The 26,843-nt window shown below is 45.7% G+C and overlaps 1 protein-coding gene across 1 annotated transcript in view; it reads right to left on the bottom strand.

Moving 5' to 3' along the window:
- The window catches only part of AR (androgen receptor), a 755,291-nt gene that overhangs the window by 48,087 nt on the left and 680,361 nt on the right, over nucleotides 1-26,843 (bottom strand). The window contains exons 4-5 of the mRNA XM_063937072.1: nucleotides 12,143-12,430; nucleotides 8,720-8,864 (exon numbers count right to left, since the gene is read on the bottom strand). Coding sequence (XP_063793142.1) covers nucleotides 8,720-8,864; nucleotides 12,143-12,430 — 433 coding nt within the window. The remainder of the gene's footprint in view (nucleotides 1-8,719; nucleotides 8,865-12,142; nucleotides 12,431-26,843) is intronic.

Genomic DNA, 26,843 nt, shown 5'->3' with positions numbered 1-26,843 from the left:
TCAATCTGGTGTTTAGCTGTACAGTACTGTATTACAAGACTGTGCACGTGTTTGTAAGTATGAACCATAGGCACAGTAGGAGCCCTATGACACTTGTTCGGCGCATGTGCAAGCCAGGAGATGTGTTCATATCTCAGTGATGCCTGATTGATAGGCAGAGGCATTCACAGGGCGGCAGTGTGGCAAGCGGGCGGGTCTGGCCCATTTTTGGGACGGCCACATTATGTCACATGCGGCCGCTGCGATAGGGAAGATGGCTGTCCTGAGCCTGCATTTGCAGCCAGGATGTGCAGGCATGGGCGCATCCCTTATTTTGCGGGGGCAGAGATGCAATCGCAATTGAATTACGATTGCATCGCTGGCAGCGCTTTACATGCTGGGTGGCCTTTCCCTGTGCTGGGCGGCCCCAAGCATGGGAGTGGTGGCAGTTGCAGTTTTGCTAATTTAGCAAAACTGCAACTGAAGCGAATCAGGTCCTATGTTAGCTTCCGAAGCTCCTGAGCCACAAGCATTGCAAGCTTCCTGTCAGTAATCACAAGAAGAAGAATGCAGTCTGATCTTGCAGATTTCTCATAATAGTGGTAACACATTTTGCACTCTGTTCCATAACCAATATACACATCACAATGTAAAACATTCACATATGAAGAGGGAAGTTCAATTAAGGGCGAATCCGTTAGACTGGCCAAATCTGTGCGGCAGTTGCCACGCTTTTCAGCAGAGGGATCTTGCACAAAAAGTGTTTCCTACCCTGTAGGGTAGTTAGCACTTTTGTGCAAATCGGGCATTCGTACGGCCAGGAGAAGGGTGCGAGATGGGCTGCCACTGCCGGCATTTAAATGTAGCAGTAACAGCAATTCACACCATTCGCCTGCAATTTAATTCCCCCCAGAATGTCTAATATCGCAAGCAACCGAATATAGGCCCTCATTCCGAGTTGTTCGCTCGCAAGCGGATTTTAGCAGATTTGCTCATGCTAAGCCGCCGCCTACTGGGAGTGAATCTTAGCATCTTAAAATTGCGAACGATGTATTCGCAATATTGCGATTACACACCTCGTAGCAGTTTCTGAGTAGCTTCAGACTTACTCGGCATCTGCGATCATTTCACTGCTTGTCGTTCCTGGTTTGACGTCACAAACACACCCAGCGTTCGCCCAGACACTCCCCCGTTTCTCCGGCCACTCCTGCGTTTTTTCCGGAAACGGTAGCGTTTTTCCCCACACGCCCATAAAACGGCCAGTTTCCGCCCAGTAACACCCATTTCCTGTCAATCACATTACGATCGCCAGAACGATGAAAATGCCGTGAGTAAAATTCCTAAGTGCATAGCAAATTTACTTGGCGCAGTCGCAGTGCGGACATTGCGCATGCGCATTAAGCGGAAAATCGCTGCGATGCGAAGATTTTTACAGAGCGAACAACTCGGAATGAGGGCCATAGTATCCTTTGTAACAACAAACCTTTGAGCTGTATTTGAAACAAATAAATGCTACAGTGTTATTCTAATAGTTGTACCAACATTACAATATAAAATAAACAAAGTGGTGTTAAGAGAACAACAAAGCATAAAATGATGGCACTTTTCCAAGTGTAGGCTACGAGAATTATCAGCAAAAAGTGCAGAATAATGTTTATTGTGCTATAGATCTTTTCAGCAGGGAGGCTCGTGAGTGTGTGTTAGGAAGAGGATGGTGGTGTGTATCCACAGGCTTCCAATGATACCCATTTGCGGACTATGGCTTTTTCTAATTACTTATTTTTCTTGTCTCTTACAAGGTGAAATGTGAGTGCTGCTTCTTCCTGACACACCCGCACAGGGGTGTAAGAAGTTTTTCTACACTGTGGCACATTATACTTATGATTTTAAGTTCACTGGCACAAATCCATTACTCCCTTCTGTCTGAAGAAGCATAGCCCCCCTGAAGAGGTGCCAAAAATGCCCTAATCCAGCCCCAACACAAACTGCCTGCATAATTCTGTACAGGCCATTTTATCATTCTGTGAGATGACATACTCCCAGCCTCTAATAAATATTATGGCTCATGGAAACGCATGAAATCTGCAGATTCTTGTCAGATAGCTAAATCTTCCTGCTTTGCAATGTTCTGCAGTTCCAAAGAGGATAATTGATTATATCCCTGTAGCATCTGGAACTGATGCTAGAATGAAATAGTGAGTTCTGGCATGAAAGGGAGGAGGGGGCTACTGGTAGGGTTTGAGGACCATTTAAAAAAAAAATCTCTGGATTCAACATAGTAGATAGCAAAATATTATATAACAAGCTATCATCACACAACTTTTACCCCCTGTGCATAGGCAGCAGAACAGGGGTGGGGGCAAGGGGACTAAACAATTATTTTTGCAGAAATAAAACAAATAAAGCTCCCATGCAGAATTTGCCAGAATGCAGGTAAGAGACCCAAATACCAAGAGGAGGAAGATCTATGGTCTGACGAGACTCATATTGAACTTTTTGGCTAGACGCTATGTTTGGCACAAGATTAACAATGGGCATTACTCAAAAACACTATCCCTATCATAAAGCATGATGGTGAAAACATAATACTGTGGGAAAGCCTCTTTATGTAGTATCTAAAAGAAAAGACTAGATTTCAAAATGATGGGGCAAGATATAGATAAATCTATCAGTTAAACAACAGCAGACAGAGGACTACACATATTCCAACTGGCCAATGGCCCAGAGTATAAAGCAGTGGTAGCCAACCCTGGTCCTCGGGAGCTACCAACAGTTCACGTTTTCCAGCTCACCTAGCAGGTGCACAGGTGCAGTCATTACTAACTGACACATTTTAAAAGATCCACAGTTGGAGCTAATTACTTCACTTGTGATTCTGTGAGGAGACCTGGAAAACGTGAACTGTTGGTAGCTCTCGAGGACCAGGGTTGGCTACCCCTAGTATTGAGATAAAGTATGCTACATATTGCAAAGCAACAGATTTTGGGGGTCATTCTGACCCGATCGCACGCTGTGCTTCGTCGCAGCCGTGCGATCAGGTTGGAACTGCGCATGCGTTGTGGCTGCATTGCGCAGGCACGTCGTTGCCTGGCGATGGCTGTCGCCGGGCAGCGATGCCGCTAGCGAAAAAGTTGTTGCAGCGGCGACTGCAAGAAGATTGACAGGAGGAAAGCATTCCAGGGTATCAACTGACCGTTTTCTGGGAGTGGTGCGGCGAACGCAGTCGTGTCCAGGCGTTTGGAGGGCAGATGTCTGATGTCAATTCTGGGACCATCAACGCTGGATTCATCGCACAGGGTAAGTAACTCATACCCTGGTCTTGTTCTGCACAAAAAACTTTTTTTGCATAGCAGGCCTGCACAAGCGAACGCAGCCTTGCTATGCAAAAAAAACACTCCTCCATAGAAGGCGTCTAGTTGATCGCATGGACTGCAAAAACTTGCAGCGTGCGATCAACTCGGAATGACCCCCTTTATTCATATTTTATATTTGGAAACAGGTTGGGGTGAATCTAGACATTTGTAAGCATGGCTGAAAGCCAAATATTCTTTAATGACAATCTCTAAACATTTACTGACAACCAATATCTTTTACTTGCAAGGTAAAGGCATTTATACCCACAGGAAATGTTACAGAGAAACACAGGTAAAAGCTGATACTAGAAAATAAATGCTTCTGTAGTTTTTCAGTTCTGAGATCTTAGGTTCCCCTTACTTTATCCTACAGAAACCACATCAGCTACATCAGTCTGGCTGCAATACATAATAAATGAACTTCAGTCTAATTCCCTGCCAAAAGGTCTATGTACACTGGGCTGGCGGAATCCAGTTTGCCTGGCCTGGTAATTACAGCGGAGTGTAGTCAGCTCCATCTGCACAAATAATTTTTGCTAACATACAACATAAAACAGTCTTCCAGTTTGAAAGGGCAGTGCAGGAGCATCATGGCTAACATGACGATACAGGTAGAAGAGGGGAAAATTGTTTGTTATAGAAGGAGATGGAGAGGGAAAAGTTTGTTGTGGAACACGACATAGGGGAAGAGTAGAACGATATGTTGATGAGAGGAAGAATGCTAGTCATAGCCCCTTGGTGATTCATGAGATGGCCCTTGGTGGTGCTAACGCCCTCAGTGGTTTTTGACATGGCATTCTGCTTAGTATCCCTCCCTCGATTTCCCTGGGTTCACTTGCCTATGTCTATAATACATGTTTAAGCAGGTGTTATGTTCTGGGCAATATACCTGGGCAGAATGAAGCAGAGAGTTGATGAAGGTGGACCTGATATGTAGTCAATCTTCTGGACGATGACCCCAGATGCCTGGGTGTAAAACTTGTAGAGTGCACTCAGCAGGTTTTCATGCCTATAAGAGCCACTTTTCCTATAAGACTTTATGGGGGTGGCGGGGGGGGGTTGAAAAGTTGGTTGGGTGTTTGTTTTTATCTGTCTATTAGATAGGTAAAAACAGACACCCAACTGACTTTTCAAACAATTGAATCTCCGCCTATATGTCTACGGGTACTGGAATGTCCACCTGGACTTACGCCACTGGCGACAGTACGAGCTTACCCTCGAGATGACCAGAGTTATCAGTTGGTAGAAAAGACGTGGCAGAAAGAGAAGACTAAACTTAGTGAGGGGCTGAAGGCAGACAAATAGAACTGTGGTAATGTAAAGGGCAGGAGGTGGCAGAGATGGGAGGAGATGGTGGAAAGGAGCAGAGATGTTAAGGTAAATGTGGTGGCTGAGTGAACGGTAGTATGAAATACTGATGGCAATGGGTAAACCCAAAGAAACTGACAAGATAAAGCATACCTCTCAACTTCTGTGATAGGCAGGGAAGGACAGTAACGCGCACCGAAGGCGCTCCTGAAATTGGGGGTGTGGCCCTAAGGAAAGGCCAATATGGGGGCATGGACAGCACTCAGTGAGCCATGCCCCTTGTCCCTCTCTGTCGTGGAAAAGATGCTGTGTGCAATCCCTAACTGAGAAAACCTAATTACTAAACCCTGTGCAGCTGCCCCGCTGCACGTCCCCTAAATGAAAGCTGAGTCCACTTAATTACCCAGCAACGGGGAACGCCGTCCACCTCTGGCGTTCCCATTGCTAGGCACAAGGCAGCTTCCAGGTCCCCCCCCCCCACGGCAGCGTTGCTAGGTGCAGGGTGGGACCCGGAAGCGCCAGCAGCCAGAGGAGGCGCTGCATCCCGGTTGCATGGCAACGGCCGGAACCTGCGTCCTCCAGCAGCTGCGTTGCGGCTGCTGACAGCAAGTTATGTTTTATGTTGACCCTTTGCCAATGTGTAGGCTTGAAATAATATGCCTTTAATCTGGGACACCTAGGTTAAGATGTGGTTGGAGTTGTTATCACTGTTGCTTACTTGCAGCAGGAGGCACCTATTACAAGTAGACACCTTCTGCTGCCGCAGTGATCTGACCTGCAACCTAGAACGCAAGCATCAGATCACTGACTTTCCACCCATGGGTCGTACAAGCTGCCCGTGGCAGAGGCCAGAAAATCTCCGTCCAATGACGGGGATCCCTGGCGTCTTCCCTCCCCCTAAATAGAAGCAACACGCCTCTGTTTCCACAAACGGAGGCCGTCGCAGCCCCCTCCCGCCACCCAAACTGCAGCAGAATGTCAAACACTGACAGTGTAATGCCGTCCTGCTTCCTATGTCGCAGGACCCATTTGCACATGCGCAGAACAGGCCCTACGCATGCGCAAAGTACTGAATATCGGTACTTTGCAGCATGCAACGCAGCAACAACTGCACATGAATGAAGGCTATGATTCACGCAAGCCTGTGGCTGGCTAAATTCAAGTCTCCATTTCACCTGCTTTTAATCAGCCAAAGAACTTGTGTAAAACATAGGTGTCTCAATTAAAAGGGATATTATGGCAAGCCTCCCAATGTGGTCCCAACAGTGGTGTGGACAATGCTTATGTGACAGCTAGTACTATTACTGTGAGGCATACTTTCTTCATAATTTGTATTTCTTTTTACTTACAGCCACAAATGTGTATACTTAGCTGACTTTAATTTACCACCCTGCCTGTAATACTCCTCCAGCCATACGCACACGCAGTGGGGGTTTTCAAGTACTTAGAAACCCCCCCTGGCCGCCGATCCATCGGCACTGCTTACCAATTTTATTCTTTTTTTTTTTTTTATATAAGCTTATGCAGGCTGCGACAGCTCCCTCCTCCTTACACCATCCGAGTTACAGTGAGAAGCTGGCTGCCGGTAGCGTGCAGCTCCTCTCAGGCAGTACATGGGGATTTGATAGAGCCAGGTGAGGCAGTGGCTACTGTTTTCCGCACTCACAGTGACTCAGGTGCGTTTCTCACATACTGTACAGTATGTTGGGGGGTGGGGTGAAGGAGGAGTGGTTTATAATAATTTGTGCTGGCCGGGTGAGGTACATGCAGGGGTGGGGGGCTGTGCTTCCTGTTTATGGGTTTGTGACTTTGTGTATATTGTGTGCATGTACTCTGTGTATGTATACTGTATGTATGTATGTTATGTGCATGTATACTGTGTGTGTATATATGTATGCATGTAATACTGTGTGTGTGTGTGTGTGTGTGTGTGTGTGTGTGTGTTTCTATGTATGTACGTAATAGTTTGTGTGTGTATGTATACTATGTATGCATGCATGTTGTGTGCATGTATACTGTGTGTATGTATGAATGAATGTATGTGTGTATGGACGAAGTCCTCTGACGAAACACGTTGGGCATGGCTTGTGAAGTGTTGGACGTGCTGACGTCATCTGTCTGGTCCCTGTGCAGCAACGAGCTGTGCTTGCAGCATCTGAGGTTTGCTGTACAAGCAAGTGCGGGAAGGGGTTTTCCGGAGACTCAGTCGCCGCATGAGAGCATTAAGCAGATGAATTGAAGCTAAGATGTATGTGAGCTTGTTTTATTATTAAATGGAATTGTAATTGTTTTACTCATACCTGCGCCCTCCATTTCTTTCTATTTCATGTACAAATGAACCAGTGGTTCTGGTTCTAACGCGGAGGTAGCAGCAGGATACATCAGAAAATTGGGATGCAGACAGTCTATTAACGAACTTACATGTGAGACTGGAGTGGATTTGAATGCGCAGCTTATAACTAATCCAAAATATATATATATATATATATATATGTATAAAAATATATATATATAAATATATATATAAAAGGAAAAAGGATTCTAGTGGGAGCCAATTTGCCTTTAAGATAATTTTAAAAATTATTTATTCATGTACATACTGACATTTACAACTTAAATATCCATCAAATAAGTACAGATTACTAAAAAATTCTATATAATGGTATAACAAGTATAAAAATCTTTCAATTTAAGAGGGGATTTTACAGTCAGGTGGTCACAATCAGAATTTTGAAGGAATATATCTCCAACCAGAAGTTTGTGGTGAAGGCTTTTGTCCGAAATCACGAAACCCAACGCGTTTCGTCCGTTAGGACTTCATCAGGGGTTAACAATCAATTTTTTTGATAGATTGGGTTACCAAATTTTTTTGACAGGTTAGGGCTCAATGTTATATCCAGTCTCAAGTACGTTTTCAATTTATTTGGTATCTAAATAGATTTCATCATAATATAGAATGACATTTTTTCAAAATTAGTTGAAGTTATATTCCCTAATTTTTTCAGGGATAATGAAAACTTTATAGTCCACCACGACTTCAATAGATTTCACCAAGTTATTTTACTAGATGCCCAATCCTGAATAATGCAGTACCTCTTTAATGGGACACAACCTCCTCACAGGATCACCACCGCCTGTAATATATATATTACACACACATGCATGCATGTACAGAAACTCCCCATGAAAATTCTGCATTTGCCACTGCCTCCCGCCCTTGTTTCCTCTGAATACAATATCAATTTTAGCTGCTTGTAAAATGCATTAGTGAAAAATGTGAAAAAATCCATGAATAAAAGTAACATGTAAAAATTATACATGCAGAGTCCAAGTACAATATATATATATAAAGTTCATAAAACCAGGAAGAAAAAAATAAAATGTCCGGTGCTCCGTGGTAGTTCGGTGATTCTGTCACCAATACAGACATGGGGGAGGTGGATGAAGCAGTGATAAGAAAGGAGAAGTGGCCCAGTGGAGTCCAGTCAGCTTTCACTTAATATTTTATAGAACGTACTTGATAAATGCTACCTCAAAGCTGATTGGATGCTATGGGAAACTGTGTAGGGAACAAGAAATCTATTTTCTAAATGTGTCTTAGTAAATTGTAGGCACTTTATAAGAAAGAGCAGGGTATATAAACACCTATGAATGATAAGCTCATCTATATGAGTTACACTGGTACAGACTTGCAATTGACATACTTTAATATCGTCTTTGCAGTGGAGTTTAAGCTTTCTTATGTAGATCCTGATTTTCCGAGTAATCAAACAGATTTGCCATACTGTATAAAGGGTTAAGGACTAAACAGGTTCAGAAGATGGCTTTCTGGTTGATATGCTGTAGTCTAGATAAATCTTTCAACTAGTAAATAATTCTGACTGGCCATACACATGCATGCTAGACTATACATTTAATTCATCTTAACTCTGGCACTAACATAAAGCTGGATGAAATAAATAAAATTCCTGTTTATAAAAATGGTTTATTTAACTTTAAAAGTCAGTAAACACAGCCACAACCTGGGCAGAAGTTATATTTTCGCTGCGTAGCTGAGTATACAAACATTGCAAACTTACTCATTAAACACCAAGTCTGGAGCAAAGTACAACATTCTAGAGTTGACATTCTTGAAGGACCTCCACCCCATGGCGAAGATCATCAGGCCCATCCAGGAGTACTGTATGACGGTCATTTGGTCATTTACATGAAGGTTACGGAAACCTAGAGGAATAGAAAGTGCACGGAGGATATATAAACCATCGTCTACTATGGTCACAAATACGTACATGTACAGTATCAAGAGGGTTGAAAGATGAGTACTTATATTACGCCACATATCTACAGAATCTGAAATCAGTTCATTTAGCAATTTTTTATGTTCATTTCTTTCATTTATACTTAATTTAATTACAATTTAGGGGGGTCATTCCGAGTTGATCGCACACTGCCGATTTTCGCAGCGCAGTGATCAGGTGAAAAAAAGGCAAAACTGCGCATGCGTATGCACCACAATGCGCAGGCGTGTCGTACGGGTACAAAGTGCATCGTTGCTGAGCGATGGGGCTAGCGAAGAATCCATTCGCACAGCCGATCGCAAGGTGACTGATAGGAAGAAGGCATTTTTGGGTGTCAACTGACCGTTTTCTGCGAGTGTTTGGGAAAACGCAGGCGTGTCCAGGCATTTGCAGGGGTGGTCTTCAGTATGCCGACTGACGGGATCCCGGCGCACAGTATACCGGCGCCGGGATCCCGACAGCCGGCATACCGACACTTATTCTCCCTCGTGGGGGTCCACGACCCCCCTGGAGGGAGAATTAAATAGCGTGGCGCGCGTAGCGCGCCACCGTGCCCGTAGCGTGGCGAGCACAGCGAGCCCGCAAGGGGCTCATTTGTGCTCGCCACACTGTCGGTAAGCCGGCGGTCGGGCTCCCGGCGCTGGTATGCTGGTCGCCGGGAGCCCGACCGCCGGCATACCGTAGTGAACCCATTTGCAGGGCGGGTGTCTGACGTCAATTCCAGGACATTCGTCGCTGGATTCATCGCACAGGATAAGTAACTGCTGGGCTAGTCTTGCTTTGCACAAACTGTTTTTGCAGCGCTCGGCTGCACAGGCATTCGCACACTTGCAAAGCGAAAATACACTCCCCCGTGGGCGGTGACAATGCGTTTGCACGGCTGCTAAAAGTAGCTAGCGAGCGATCAACTCGGAATGAGGGCCTTAATTAGACCAATGTGCAATGAAGTGCTCAGAGATAAACGATTGCCACCTGCAGGTTATGAATTATGATACATGTTAATAAAATGTTGCTAGAACTAGTATGTGATATTATGCCAGGGAAATCTTTCTACAGTAGGTTTCTAAATAAACATCATGCAATACTTGAAATTACTTTAAAATGCCAGAATACTACTATTCTGGATCTAAACCTTTTTCTAACACATCCTTAGGCTGCGGCTTTGCAAAAAGTGTCCAAAATTGACTACGGAGTGAGTAAAACAATATATTTTTTGGGGGGATCTATTCATTTCATTTCTCATTATTTATGGGAAGGAACTTTGTATACAAAATGAATGCTAGATTTTGTTTCTAAGTAAAATGTAAAAGATTTGCAGCATCAAAATAATGTGAATAAATTACCATTTAACTGATTTAAAATAAAACTACATATTTAATTATCAATATAACAGGTTCACAGGTGAAGTGGAATATGTATTCTTTAAAGTCTGAGTATAGTCTGAATGACAGCCTACTCATGAAGCATACTGTAATCAGCAGCACTTGAAAGGCAGCCTATGTATCACAGTCAAACTGCACAGATGCCTGGCTGGTTGTAACACCAATCAATCAAACTCCTAGCTGAACACAGTGGTGCAGTCAAGTGATCTCTCAAAGTTTAACTCACTCTAACTGAAATACTGTGCGTTCATTGGAGTGATGAATCAAGTTCACATCTTTCATTCTAATGGACAAACATTGATTTGGTAGATACCAGGAGAATGCGTCATGGCCAAACAAGTACTGCCAACTGCAAAGTTTGGTCAAAGATGAATAATGGATTGAGGCTATTTTTAATGGTTTGGACTATGTCCTTTGTTCAACTCAGGGGAAATCATAATTCAACGGTATAAAAAAACATATTAGAGAACTGAGTATTTACAACTTTATTTCAACACTTTGGAGAAGACCCTTTGAAGTTTCAGTATGACAATGTCCTTGTGCACTGTCCATATTATTGCTCATGAGAAGGTATAAGTTCAAGAGAGCATGTGGAGAAAGAAGAAAAGGGCAAGGACTTCAAAATCGGAGACTGCAAGAAGGAAGACACAGGAGTCCAGGGAGAGAAAGAGAGAGAGAGTGTTATGTAGGAGGGGGGGGGGAGATGTCATGGTGTATGAAATTGACTTTGGATAAAAGTGGGTGGTAGAGTCAAGTGCAGAGAGGAAGCAGAGCAACAGCAAGTAAGGAGAGGATGGAGATAAAACTGGTGAAGATACAGTGTGGGTTGGAGGATTTGGAGGAGATGAGATATTTAAAGTGAAACTGCTTGGCAAATGAGATAACAGAGCTATAGTAAGGGAGAATCATTTAGAAATGGAGGAATCCAGCAAGATTTTTGCGCAAGATTACCTCCAGTGTAACTCGGCAGAGCATTTTTGGAGATGGCAGGGCAGAGTGGAGTGCCAAGATTGGGGACCAACAAAGGCTATTAGTAACAATCAGAGTAACTGAGCCAAGGGAAGAGGCGAGGGCTCTACCATAGAGGGAAACAGCCCAAATGAGGAAGGAGAAGGTAAAGATATGGGGAAGAATATAGACCAAAGAGGAGAAGAAACTATGGTGGTAAGGGTCATCAAATAGTCAAATCAAAGGGAGGAGAATCAGAGAGATGGAAATGTTGAAGGAAACAAGGAGGTGATTAAAGAGAGAGATGGGGGAGTTGTTTCAGTTGGAGACTACAAAGAGATGAGTGAATACCAAGTCGAATGAGTGGCTGCTGTTGTGAGAGAATGAAGAGGTCAATTTAGAAAGGCCAATGGTTGAACGGAGGGCAAGAAGTTTAGAGGCAGAAGGGTTGGTGATTTTGTCGATTGGGATATTGAAGTCACCTATGGAGAACAAGAGGGCATTTGGAATAATATAAGAGTAACATGGAAATGTGTGGGGCAGTGAGTGAGAGGAGTGGAAAATGAGATTGGATGGGTATGGATGATGAAAACAGTGAAGGAGCAATGGCAGTTACAGTGGCACAGTTGTGGAAAAAGTGAAAGTCACCGTAAAGCCAAAAAACAAATACAGTAATCAGACAGTAATCAAATTCAGTGATCAGACAGTAAATGTAAGGGCACAGGTAAATTGTGGATGAGTATCAAATAAGCTTAGAAATGACTATACTTTATATACAACTTATGTGCTTTTTTGTAAAAATTATGTTTAAATCACATTCCAAAAGATGTAGGTTCTGCTAATCTCCAAAAAGTCAATAAACTGTAATGCTTACCTGGTAATGCCTTTGCCCACTTCACCACATGAACTAGCTGCCTCTCACCCAGCTCATTGAGGCTGCTAAGGAGTAAAGCAAAGCTATCCGGCTGGTTGTTGTCATGTCCAGCACACACCACCATAGGCTCTATGGCCTCTAGTACATTCAGGAAGATGGGTTGGCAGCTATACCCTTCAAGCTGTGGGATGGACATGTTAGGTGTCATTTCTCTGCCTTCTCCCTGTCCCGGAGATCCCTCCAATTCCTCCTGAGCTTTCAGGTTCCCCAACTTCTTTAGTTTCCGGGCTACAAACACAGTGATAAAATACATATTTGAATAATCTATGAATTATAATAAATGCATTATATACTTTAGCAAAACAAAAACTAACAGAATTCAGGGGATAGAATATATATATATATATATATATATATATGTATATATGCACACACAAACACATGTAGTGTGTATATACTACATATATATATATATATATATATATATATAATGCAGTTAAGTTGTCGGCTGTCGGGATCTGTTGGTATGCTGACGGCCGGCATCCTGATTGTTGGTAAATCAGGGCTCTTTCCTGTTCTGTGTGAGCCCCACCCTCATGTCGTTATGCCTAGGGGTCCATCACCAGGAAGTAGAACACTGCCCTAAGGTCACTCTGGACTGCTCTACAGCCTGCAGGGTGCAAACGCAGAGTGCCCCTTGGACACTCCAGGCTGCTCTGCAGAAGTGTTGCTAGCTGCAGGATACTGTTGCAGGCAACAAGCAAGTGAAATGCTGGTGCCATGGTACAACAATGGTGCCAATATACAAAGAAAAATCAAAATATAGCGCTCAGGCGCTCACACTTGAACACTTCCCTTAATATTTTATATGAGATGCGTCTTGAGATTCTCTCTTTTCAATTCCTCACAGAATGTCCTCGTACATGCAAGAGAAAACAAATATACACCGAGATCCTCGTGTATTACTTCCAAATAATTTGTATAGTCACTCTCCCTTCTTATGTTGTTAGTCCCAAGAGGGAAAATATATCATGTGTTGGGGAAATCCCCCTTCCAATACACTTACACAACTATGTAATTTGAAAACATAACGATCTCAAGAAACAATATTGAGGTATCGTCCCAGCCAAATTTTCAAAGGTGTATCAGTTTGACGGGGAAAAAAATTCCCCCTCCCCACACACTTACACAGATGCAGGAATGAAAGGCATGCACAACCACAACTCCCTGAGAATGGTGCTCCGTCACCAAGTGAAGAAAAAATGCCGGGGTTGCCCCCTGTGTGTGGCACTCACAATCAATTTGATGTATCACAAGCATGTAGGGTGGGTCTTTTTTGTTCACTCTTAGTCTCCAACATTGCGCTTTTTCTCCCAAAATGAGAACCAGAGAGAAGGTTGGAGTAAAAGACTTTTTAATAAAACAAACAAACTTGAATAAAAACAATGGTAATCATACCCGGTAGGGTCGAAAGAGAAAGGGATGGTATACAGAAAAAACGGGGCCCCGTTAATCTGATCTCCTCCTGGTCTCCCACGGGTAGATTTCTCCAATGTAGGTCTCTCTTCTCATATATTCGATTGATCAGAATTCAGCTATTTCCTATGTTTCTAACTTTCAAGAGGTACATGTGTCACATGTCACATGTGTCAAACACAAATGTGAAATACAGATACGGATAAGCTGGCCATACAGATTCACACAGGAAAAAACTTTCCAAACAGATAGCCAGTGGTACTCCAGTGTCCTTGCAATGAGGTAAATTTTTGGCAGGATCTTGCTGTTTTCACCTTCCTTTTGAAAGTTAGAAACATAGGCCCTCATTCCGAGTTGATCGGTCGCAAGGCGAATTTAGCAGAGTTACACACGCTAAGCCGCCGCCTACTGGGAGTGAATCTTAGCTTCTTAAAATTGCGACCGATGTATTCGCAATATTGCGATTACTAACTACTTAGCAGTTTTAGAGTAGCTCCAGACTTACTCTGCCTGTGCGATCATTTCAGTGCTTGTCGTTCCTGGTTGACGTCACAAACACACCCAGCGTTCGCCCAGGCACTCCCACCGTTTCCCCGGCCACTCCTGCGTTTTTTCCGGAAACGGTAGCGTTTTCAGCCACACGCCCCTGAAACGCCGTGTTTCCGCCCAGTAACACCCATTTCCTGTCAATCACATTACGATCGCCGGAGCGATGAAAAAGCCGTGAGTAAAATTACTTTCTTCATAGTAAAGTTACTTGGCGCAGTCGCAGTGCGAACATTGCGCATGCGTACTAAGCGGATTTTCACTGCGATGCGATGAAAAATACCGAGCGAACAACTCGGAATGAGGGCCATAGGAAATAGCTGAATTCTGATCAATCGAATATATGAGAAGAGAGACCTACATTGGAGAAATCTACCCGTGGGAGACCAGGAGGAGATCAGATTAACGGGGCCCCGTGTTTTCTGTATACCATCCCTTTCTCTTTCGACCCTCCCGGGTATGATTACCATTGTTTTTATTCAAGTTTGTTTGTTTTATTAAAAAGTCTTTTACTCCAACCTTCTCTCTGGTTCTCATTTTGGGAGAAAAAGCGCAAGGTTGGAGACTAAGAGTGAACAAAAAAGACCCACCCTACATGCTTGTGATACATCAAATTGATTGTGAGTGCCACACACAGGGGGCAACCCCGGCATTTTTTCTTCACTTGGTGACGGAGCACCCTTCTCAGGGAGTTGTGGTTGTGCATGCCTTTCATTCCTGCATCTGTGTAAGTGTGTGGGGAGGGGGAATTTTTTTCCCCGTCAAACTAATACACCTTTGAAAATTTGGCTGGGACGATACCTCAATATTGTTTCTTGAGATCGTTATGTTTTCAAATTACATAGTTGTGTAAGTGTATTGGAAGGGGGATTTCCCCAACACATGATATATTTTCCCTCTTGGGACTAACAACATAAGAAGGGAGAGTGACTATACAAATTATTTGGAAGTAATACACGAGGATCTCGGTGTATATTTGTTTTCTCTTGCATGTACGAGGACATTGTGTGAGGAATTGAAAAGAGAGAATCTCAAGATGCATCTCATATAAAATATTAAGGGAAGTGTTCAAGTGTGAGCGCCTGAGCGCTATATTTTGATTTTTCTTTGTATACTGTCTGTTTTTGGAATTGTTTGTGGTTCCTTTTCAAAATGTTTCTCAGGTTGCTCCACAATAGCGCACAGAGGCACCTCAAAATCTTTTTCAGAACAATGGTGCCAAACCTAGGGCCTTGCACCCTGGGCAATGGCACTGCTTACACAACCCTAAGTATTGCCCAGTGTGACACACAGAATGTAGAGAAAAACAATTATTTAAATACAGTTAGAGATTATAAAAATCATTTGGGGAAAAAAAGGTCATGTTCTTAAAATCTAGCAAGATAAATGAAGGTATGCATACTCAAAGACAAGGGAATTATTGTAAGTTTTTGAAAGTACCAAGTGTAGGCTTAAAATAAGGGTGTGTTCATGTAATTACGACTGTGGTAGAGCTTGTATAACAGTAAGCAATGATAATAATGGCAAACCGCATACCACTTTTAATTGGATGATTGCAGATTGACCTCTCTTGCTGTGAGTACTTCATTTAGGCTAGCAAAAAAAAAAACATTCTTCCATTTGTTGCCGAATATGTTACTATGTTCAAGCAACAAACGCACAAGGGAAGATCATGGATACATTTTACAGTGACCAATGCTTGAAGACATCATAACATGTAGACAGTAGAAGAAAAATTAGAAGATAGAACAGTCACAATGAAGAGTGGCTACACAGTGACAAAATAAGATACAATGCCACCTACTGTCCCTCCAGTATAGTTTTCTAGTAATACGTAGCCTGTGTCTGTTGTTATAATACACCATTAAACAATATTTTTCATGAATAATCCACCTCTGTAGTAACGGGAACAATAGCTTTTGTAATTGATATTGGGTTATAACTACAGCATATCTATTGCTACTTGTTGCATCCATAAATGGAAGTTGAAAGCTGGAAAATGTAAAAATGATGAATACAGTGCCTCTCTGTCTGAAGGTAATGCATGCTACTTACAATTGAAGAAGTTTATTTCCAGTTAAATGTACTCCTTCTACAGCAACAATACCCTTGACCTTGTATGGCCTTGTCGCAGATCACTCCAGTTTTAAGAATCCATGGTTCCATATTTTTTTTTTTTATTAATAATGTATTCTTAGTTACTAGACTGCTGGTTTCCAGTAAAGTATATTACATTTTAAGTATTACAAAATCTGAATCTTGCAAATTCTAATTTAAAATGTGATCAATAATGTGTTTCTTAGTTGATAATACAGAATAGTTTTCAACCATTGCTGTTTATCTGATGGTACTCACTGGTATGCAGAACCAGTTAAAGAAACGGGAAGAACACAGTGACCTAACTTTAGAAAGGAATAAAATAAGCATCTGAAGAGTATAGAAGTTATACAACACCTTATAACTAGGTGAGCACTGACTGTCACCTTTTCTTTCTGAGTACTGGTAGCATTTTGATAGAAATAAAAGCACTGATTTTAGAAGATAGCCAAATTGCTTCTGGAACAACTCCACACTTTAATGTCCATTTATTAGAGTGTGGACTTGCCTTGCAAATGTTGTTTTGTGACAACATGTGACTATATTTGCATGAATGCGTCTGTTTTAAATGAGGAGCACATTGATTTGCCGGTCAGAAATGGCGGTATCTGAGTGCAGTTAGTATTATTTATACATCTGATGCTGGCAGCTGGATGGATCGGTTTGTTCCTTGCTGATGCGCATTAATTTACCCGGTTACTCAGCCAAAAAGAAAGTGCATGCGCACTGAAGCGGTATTCTCGGTTTACTGCAGGGTCACAGAGCATTTTTATCCTTACAAAAAGATTTGGTTATTTTTACACATTCTCAGAAGTGGTGGAAACCAGGCATCGGTCTCTACTATCAATGGGGATCCTTTAGCTGCTTTCATTGCACATTATACAGGAAAGAACATTTGGTGCTTTTCAAGCAATAAAAACATTCAGTTAAATGTGGCACACACTTTCACTTATCACTTAGCACTATTTTAAGAGAAAATTAAAATGTTAAAAATATAATGGTGAAGTTCAGTTTTTTTAATTTTCAATCAACCTGCAAAAGGTCATATAGAGCATTATTACAGGCAGGGCCGGTGCAAGGTTTCTCAGCACGCTAGGCAGAACCTGAGCCCCTCCCCCCCCCTCCTTCCACCCAGTATTGGGGCAATATTGTGAAATTTTTGTTCCTACCAGCCTAAGGCAGTGGTTCTCAAACTTTTCTGAATTACAGCGCCCTAAAGAATAAGATTTTTTTTCACGGAACCCCTAGGCCAAAAGTTTCTTATTGTGAAATTTAGAAAGAGGTATTAAATTAAGTGGATTGTGTTTCTACAGTATGTCTTCATTAGGTTCAGTTATATGGTGGGAGACAAGATTTGCCTCTGTTTGTCCACATATTTTATGATTGTCAGCCACCAGCACTGGATTTGCCTATGACATTGACCATAAACAAATTTGAATTGTTCCTGGACTACCAATCCAAGGCACCCCTGCAAGTGTTCCGAGGCACCCCAGGGTGCCACGGCACACAGTTTGAGAACCACTGGCCTATGGTGAAGGTCTAGTAACATTGGGTTACAGTGGAGGCATGTGCAACAGATGGGGAGGCATTGCACCATTTAAAACTGATTAATATTAACTGGGGGCCTGGGCTGTACATATGGCATTGTCTCCCATGCAGGACACCAGTAATGACAGCCGGTACCAGGCACACACATACAACATGCCAGGGTGACCGCACTACAACACTTGGTGTCACCAGCGCTGTCACAATCATAATCTCCTGCTCAGAGGCTCTCTGCTGTTCACGGGTCTCCGTTTGTGCTCATGCTGCCCAAAGAGCTGCAGGGATGGAGGAGCCCATTAAAGCTGCAAGTCCATCTACACGGTCATCATGCAGAGGGTCCCGTTGGAAGGGGCTGTCTGAATGCCCCCAGAGCATGAGCAGAGGAGCCCCTGGTAATAGGGGAGAGCGTCGGATCACAGTGTGGACCACCTGGCCTACGCACACTGTCCCACAGATGTCCCCTCCAGCCATTTGTAAATGAGATGGGCGGGCATACTCATCTGAGCATGCGGTAATTTATGGATGAATGGAATTGATCTCAGAGATGCCACCCGAAAAATGCCTGCCAATAGAATGCTGGCCCCTAGTCTAAAAGAAGGATGTCTCATTCAGAGACATCCATAATTTTTCTCCAAGACAACCTCAGCAGGCTGCCCTCTCAGGTCCCCCACCCATAGGCAGACTTGAAAAATATCAGGTAATATTCTCCACTGAAATATTTTTATTATAGAAATTTTATATTAAATTAATATGAAAACAATAGCACATAAGCACTGGATCTGCAATTATAAGAAAAGGTAATATTCTTATTATGGTAGGTGGGACTGCTAGTAATTTGGTTGCAAAAAAAAAATAAAAAAATGAACCCAATTTATAGTACATTCCTTTTGCTGGGTGGTCTTCAGTTTGTTGGCTATCATGATCCCGGCGCCGGCATACAGACACCTTTTATCCTTCTTGGGGGTCCACGACCCCCCTGGAGGGAGAATAGATAGCGTGGCATGCACAGCGCTCCACTGTGCCCGCAGGATGCGAGTGCAGCGAGCCCGAAAGGGGCACATTTGCGCTTGCCCAGCTGTCGGTATGCCAGCGGTCGGGATTCCGGCACCGGTATTACCAATGCCTTTTCCAACGGAAGGAACACCTTTTGTGACTCTGTGTCCAGTATCATTCCCAGGAATGGGAGCCTCTGTGTTGGCTCTAGGTGAGATTTCGGAAGGTTCAGAATCCAGCCGTGATCCTGGAGGAGTTTGGGTGAGAACCAATGCTGTCCAGCAACCGCTCCCTGGACGGCGCCTTTATCAGGAGATTGTCCAGGTACGGAATTATGTTCACTCCCTGTTTGCGGAGTAGAAACATCATCTCTGCCAATACCTTGGTTAACACCCTCGGTGCCATGGAGAGACCAAATGACAGGGCCCGAAACTAGTAGGGACAGTCCTGCAGTGCAAACCGTAGATAAGCCTGATGAGATGGCCAGATCGGAATATGAAGGTACGCATCCTTGATATCCAAGGACACTAGGAATTCCCCCTCCTCCAGACCTGAGATCACCGCACTCAGAGACTCCATCTTTAATTTGAACACTCGAAAGTATGGGTTCAGAATCGGTCTTACCGAACCGTTCGGCTTGGGTACTACGAATAGTACCCCTTGTTTAGTAGATGAGGTGGAACTGGAACAATGACCTGAGTCTGTACCAGTTTTTGGATGGCATGCTGTAAAGTTATACTTGCCTCTTGTGAAACTGGCAAGCCTGATTTGAAGAATCTGTGAGGTGGGAGCTCTTGGAACTCCAGTCCGTAGCCCTGGGAAATAAGATCTATGACCCAGGGATCCTGGCACGAATTTGATCAGATCTGACTGAAGAATTGACGTCGGGCCCCTACCTGACAGCCTTCCAGGCATTGCGGTCCACCGTCATGCTGAAGTCTTTGAGGAAGCAGAGCCTGAGCTCTGTTCCTGAGAACCTGCAGTTGCTGGTTTGCGTGGTTTACCTCTTGCGCCACTGGCGGACGTAGAAGCACCTCTGGATTTGCCCTTGAACTTGGCCATCCGAAAGGACTGTAACTTAGAAGCAGAATAAGTCTTCTTGGTTGGGGGGCTGCGGAAGGAATATACGTAGACTTATCCATAGTAGCTGTGGAGATCCATTTGTCTAGTTCATCTCCAAACAAGGCCTCTCCTGTGAATGGTAGGCCTTACACGACTTTCCAGGAATCCGCGTCAGCAGTCCAATGGCGTAGCCACAAGCCCCTGCGTGCCGGCATGCCTATTTCCTTTATGGCTTCAACCATAAAGTTCGCAGAGCCCTGTATATGCTCCAGGAGTAAGACAACATCCCTCCTAGATAAAGGAATCTAACCCCTCAATTAGGTTACCTGACCATTTCGCAATGGCTTTAGTGATCCATGCACATGCAATAGTGGGTCTTTGGGCCACCCCAGCAGCTGTGTACAATGATTTGAGTGCAGTCTCAATTTTACGATCAGCCGTGTCTTTTAGGGAGGCTGCACCAGGAACAGGCAATACAATTTTACGTGACAGCCTAGAGACTGATGCGTCCACTATCGGTGGATTTTCCCATTTTTTCCTATCCTCCAGAGGAAAAGGAAAAGATGACTGCAACCTTTTAGGGATCTGAAACTTCTTATCAGGATTAACCCATGTTTCTTCAAACAGGGTATTCAATTCCTTTGACACAGGAAAAGTAACTGAGGACTTCTTTACATTAAAATAAGATTCCTCACTCTCATCTGACACCTTATCAGGAATATGCAGAACATCTCCGATAGCCTCTATAAGAGCCTCTATTTCCTATGACAGAGCCACATCCCTCCCTCCAAGTCTACCTCAACCTCCTCCAAGTCTGACCCATCAGCGTCAGAGTCAGATTGCAGGATATGGGCCAGAGATCGCTTTTGCGGACAAATGGGAGGGGTCTCTGTTCATAAACTCATCCACAGTTTGTTTTAAGTATTGCGTCTCTTTCTCATTGTGGGACAATTTTGTAGAAAGAGTGGAAATCATTCCTTTATAATAATAATAATCATCATTTTATTTATATAGCGCTCTTTCTCCAATAGGACTCAAGGCGCTTAACAGATACATAACATAATATAGTACAGAAAATAATGAAGTACATTTTCATAAAATACAGAAGCATGAAGATACTAAAAGGGACATTATGGAAATGTTTGAGTAAACAGAAAAGTCTTGAGTCTACTTTTGAAGGATTCTATAGTTGGGGCCTCTCGCACTGTGCGGGGAAGTGAGTTCCATAGAGTCGGAGCCGCATGACTAAAAGCTCGACCCCCAGATGAATTACGGTAGATTCTAGGTACTGCTAAAAGTCCTTTATCTACAGATCGCAGTAATCGAGTGGGGCAGTATGGGGTCAGAAGTTGTTTCAGGTACCTTGGGCCTTGGTCATGTAATGCTTTGAAACTCAGTAAGCCAATCTTGAAGATGATTCGCCATCGTACAGGCAGCCAGTGAAGGGAGTAGAGGATGGGTGTTATGTGGCTAGAGCGGGGCTCTTTGGTTAATAGCCTGGCAGCTGTGTTTTGCACCAGCTGTAAGCGCTGCAATTCTTTTGCTGGTAGACCAAAGTAGAGGGCATTACAGTAGTCTAAACGAGATGATACAAATGCATGTATGACTTTTGGCATATCATCTGAGGGAATTAAGTGCTTGATTCTGGCTATGTTCCTCAGGTGAAAGAATGAGGATTTGATTGTGGCTGATATCTGATGTTTAAGTGTCAAGCCACCATCCAGGACAACGCCAAGATTCCGCACACGATCACTGGTCTGTAATTCTGAATCCCCGAGTGTAAGTCCAGTTGGTTGGCTATGCTGCAGTCTTGTCCTTTGATGTTGCGGTCGTATCATAAGGACCTCTGTTTTATCCTGGTTCAGTCGCATCCAACTGGCGCTCATCCACTCCTGTAGTTCAGCTAGACAGCCATTTAGCCTTTGAGAGAATTAACCCACTCCGGTTCAGCCCCGCTACCTTGTGAACCCTGAGTACCCAGTAGTGAGCCCCCTGGTGAAGAGGAACACTCCGCTGTACAAGAAACACACTCTTTGCCTGACATAATGTAAATGTCACAGCACACACACACACACACACACACACACACACACACACACACACACACACACACACACACAGGAAAAGGTTAAGCACAATTAACCCACAAAGAGCCCTTCAGGGAAACACAGAGTTGTTTGGAGCCAGCCCCTACTGTGCCCTTATCGCTAATGCCAAGCTTAGCCGGGTCGCACACTAAGTGCCCTGGTAGGGGACTTAGGGGGACATGTACTGAGCAGTGATAAAAGTGGAGAGGTGAGCCAGTGGAGAAGCTGCCCATTCCAACCAATCAGCACTGACGTAACATTTATCATTTGCATACTATAAACATATATAGAGCAGCTGATTGGTTGCCATGGGCAGTTTCTCCACTGGCTCACTTCTCCACTGTTATCATTGCTTAGTACATGTCCCCCTTAGTACACTAATAGTCGCTCCCCCCTGCCATGACCCCCTGGTACCGCTGAGGTAATCTGGAGTCACACCGGTGGAGCTGCGCATCCCTGTCCCGTCAGTGTCTGTGTCCACTGCAGAGGGAAAATGGCACTGGTGAGCTGCTGGATCGTAGTATAGTGAAGCCCCGCATAGTGAAGTCCCGCCCCTTCAATGGCATGCGGTCTTCCCGCTTTTTTTATACTGGCTGAGGAATCTGGTGCTTAAAATGGAGAGTAACCAATTTAAGGCTGTGTTGCCAGTTTGGGTACTGTGTACAGTGTACTGAGACGCAGATGTGTACTGTGTCTGGAGACGCATTCCGCCCCGTTTAGAAGTCGTGAGTCTCCGTACCCTCGTGCCGCCATAATGGCCGGCGCCCCGCTAACCGGGACGCCGGCTCAGTACTCACCACTCTTTATTCTTCTGGCTCTGTTAGGGGTGGCGGCGTGCTACGGGAATGTGCGCACGCTGTGGTGGGGCTTGCGAATAGTTCCCTTAGGAGCTCAGTGTCCTGTCAGTGGGGAACGGGACCATTAACCCTTCCAGAGGTTGGGCCATACCCCCGCTAAGTCACTCGAAGCAGGTAGGCTGGTGCTGCCAACCAGCCCTGCCTGAAACCAACAAACATAGAAAATAAATGCAGAAAACTCTTCAGGAGCTTCCTTCAGCGTGATCAGCTCCTCCGGGCACATTTTCTAAACTGAGTCTGGTAGGAGGGGCATAGAGGGAGGAGGCAGTCCACACTATCAAATTCTTAAAGTGCCCATGGCTCCTAGTGGACCCATCTATACCCTCTACACCCCGTGGCACTAAATGGATCCCAGTATCCTTTAGGACGTAAGAGAAATAGAATTATAATTTTTATACTTATTATAAGATTTATGGCCAACCATGAGGCCACTTGTGAATGGTCATACTGTCATGGCGACGGGCCTATTTTTATATGGAGGCCTGGAGCTGAAAATTCATCCGCCTCATTGCTTATCTGGCCCTGGGTTTGCTCCTTATTAGAATTTCAAGCACTATGGGCCGTATTCAATAGCTGTCGGAAGCTGCCTTTTTGTCGGAAAGATGGCAGCTTCTGACAGATTTCTGTCGGAAGGGGTCCCGACCTATTCAAAGACGGCAGTTTTTTGACTTGTCGAAAAACACGTGATTCGGCGGAATAGGCGTCGATCCGCGTGCTTCTGTCGGAAACAGGGCCGAATCCGACAGGTTTTGGCCCCCTTTCCGACAATCTCAATCTGACTTTAAAAAAAGTCGGATTGAGCAGGGCGCCCCCCCGGCCAGGCTCCTCACTCCCGGCAGCACCTCCCCCGCTGCCGTAGACATCACCCCCCGCCGCCGCAGACATGTCCCCCCGACAGCCACTGCTGTCAGCTTCCCCCGTCCCCACTGTCAGCTCACCCCGCCGCCGCCGCTGTTAGCTCACCCTGCCGGCCACCGCTGTCAGCTCCCCCCGATGGCCGCTGCTGTCAGCTACCCCCGCTGGCCGCCGCTGTCCTGCAGCAGCAGGACTGGCCCCCGGGAACGGCCAAATCCGACAGTCTAATTTGGCTCAAATCCGACAGTCGGATTTGGTTGTTCATTGAATAGCCCTTGTCAGCTCTATGCGCATGCGCACTGCATATATTCAGTGATCACCGGCTGCTTTGCAGAGCAGAGCAGTGGTGATCACTGGCTCTCCCAATCTTTCCCCCTGCCCGCGGGACACTGCGACCTGCGGGAGGGACAGTGGGACAGTTGGGAGGTACTGTACGCTCTCAAGACTGCACATGTCTATAACATGTCACTCACTCCAGAAGCTCTTTGTAATGAGTACAGAGATCGAAAAAGTCTCACGTATGGAGGCGGCCATTTTGAGTGAGATAAAACAATCAAAAACATAATAATTCCTTTATCGTCACTAGAGTGAGAAACAGTTATACAGATGAACAGACTTTGGGTGTTCCGCAATTTACAATCGTGCATGTGCATAGCGGCCCAGTGCTGAGATTGTGTTTTTTCAACATAATATAAAGGTATATAAACCCCTGAGAACAAGCTGTATATACTAATACACAGCCTTGTGATGGACGGATGGATTTCATGGGGAACGAGCACGGGCTTTGTAGCAAATCCAGCCTTGATTCTGCTTGCAGAAAGGTTTTGGTACACATACTATATCTCCATCTGAAAGCATAGATGCATTTTCATCTGCCATTTGATATACCACTGATGAAATTCTGTAAAACAAAACGTGTGTAATTGCAGGATTGATGTCCACTTGGTTGCTGCTTCTGTTGTAAGCTCACACCCTCTATTGTGATAAGACAGGAGGCAGACAATGGTGGTCATTCCGAGTTGATCGCAGCCAGCAACTTTTTGCTGCTGCTGCGATCAACTAGTCCACGCCTATGGGGCAGTGTATTTTAGCTTTGCAGGGCTGTGATCGCCTGTGCAGCCCTGCTAAGCTAAAAAAATTTCAAGCAGAACAAGACTAGTCCTGGACATACTTACCCTGTGCGACGATCTCAGCGATGCTGGAGCCGGCTTTGACGTCAGACATCCGCCCTCCGTTCTCCTGGACATGCCTGCGTTTTCTTCTCCACTCCCCGAAAAAGGCAGGCAACGGTCCGGAGACGCCCAGGAACGCCTTCTTTCTGTCAATCTTCTTGCGGTCGGCTCTGTGACCGCTTTCTTCATTGAGCGCAACGTAACCCGACAAACCGCTGTGTGCGAATGGGTCGGAATGACCCCCAATATCTTGCCACAGGGCCTAATTCATGTTTGTATGCTAAGTTGCTAACGCATTAGCAAGTGCAATTGTCTAGGCTACAGAATTGCTAATGTTAGCAGGTGAAGCTGCCGCCCAGAAATAAAAAGAGACGACTTCCAGAGCTATCGCAAACACATTCGCAACTGCATAAACATTTCTAGCCTATACACAAAAACAAGGAACATCGGGGCTAGGGGTTGGTCTATGGCTACGCAGACTGGACACAGCAGCATAGGCGTGCGCACGTGGGGTGCCTGGTGCGCACAGGCACCCCCTAATGTCCGGCACACTCCTGGCTTGCTGCAGCACAGTGATCGCCGCGTGTGCGATCCGACCCCAGCCTGCAGCTCAATCCTGTGCCTCCCACTGCACTTGCTGTGCCAGCCACCCGCCTCGACTATAATAACTACTGAGTGGCCGGCGACCTCACAGGGGGACTGATGTTACCTCAGGAAGTGACACAATGGTGTCACAGCGCCCGCCCGTGCTCTCCGCCAGCTCTCCCTCCCTCTCGTGCTCTCCGTCAGCCCGCCCGCACTCTCTTCCAGCCTGCATGCACGCCTGCTCACCGACCCGCCCGTGCTCTCCTCCAGCCTGCCCTCTTAATCCTTGTGTGCATTCACGTCACATGCAGTGCCCGTCTGTGCTCTCCTCCAGCCCGCTCCCCTTTCCACCCGCTCTCTCCTCCAGCTTGCCCACCGCCTGCGCTCTCCTCCAACCCGCGCTCTCCACCCTCCCATCCTCTCACTCATCCACCCACCCTCTCGCCCAGCCCTCCCACTCATCCACCCACCCTCTCGCCCAGCCCTCCCACCTGTCTGCCCATCCTCTCGTCCAGCCCTCTCACCCACCCGTCCGCCCATCCTATCGCCCAGCCCCTCCCACCCACCCGTCCGCCCAGCCCTCCCACCACCCCGTCAGCCCATCCTCTTGCCCAACCCTCCCGTCCGCTAATCCTCTCGCCCTCCCGTCCACCCATTCTCTTGCCCTCCCACCCTCCCATCCTCTCGTCCAGCCCTCCCGTCCGCCCATCCTCTCGTCCAGCCCTCCCACCATCCCATCTGCCCATCTTCTCGTCCAGCCCTCCCACCATCCCAACCGCCCATGCTCTTGTCTAGCCCTCCCACCCTCCTGTCCGCCCATCCTCTCGTCCAGCTCTCCCACCCTCCTGTCCGCCCATCCTCTCGTCCAGCTCTCCCACCCTCCTGTCCGCCCATCCTCTCGTCTGCCCATCCTCTCGTCCAGTCTTCCCACGCTCCCATCTTCCCATCCTCTCGTCCAGCCCTCCCACCCTCCCGTCTGCCTATCCTATCCTCCAGCCCTCCCGTCTGCCCATCCTCTCCCCAAGCCCTCCCTCCCGTCTGCCCATCCTCTACCCCAGCCCTCCCTCCCGTCTGCCCATCCTCTACCCCAGCCCTCCCTCCCGTCTGCCCATCCTCTCCCCCAGCCCTCCCTCCCGTCTGCCCATCCTCTCCTCCAGCCCTCCCTCCCGTCTGCCCATCCTCTCCTCCAGCCCTCCCTCTCTCCCATGTGCCCATCCTCTCCTCCAGCCCTCCCGTCTGCCCATCCTCTCCTCCAGCCCTCCCTCCCTTCTGCCCATCCCCTCCTCCAGCCCTCTCTCCCTCCCTTCTGCCCATCCTCTCCTCCAGCCCTCCCTCCCTTCTGCCCATCCCCTCCTCCAGCCCTCCCTCCGTCCCGTCTGTCCATCCTCTCCTCCAGCCCTCCCTCCCTCCCTACCATCTGCTCCTC

This window comes from Pseudophryne corroboree, chromosome 8 (assembly GCF_028390025.1).
Source record: "Pseudophryne corroboree isolate aPseCor3 chromosome 8, aPseCor3.hap2, whole genome shotgun sequence".
Lineage (NCBI taxonomy): Eukaryota > Metazoa > Chordata > Amphibia > Anura > Myobatrachidae > Pseudophryne > Pseudophryne corroboree.
This window is presented reverse-complemented; position numbering and strand designations above follow the sequence as displayed.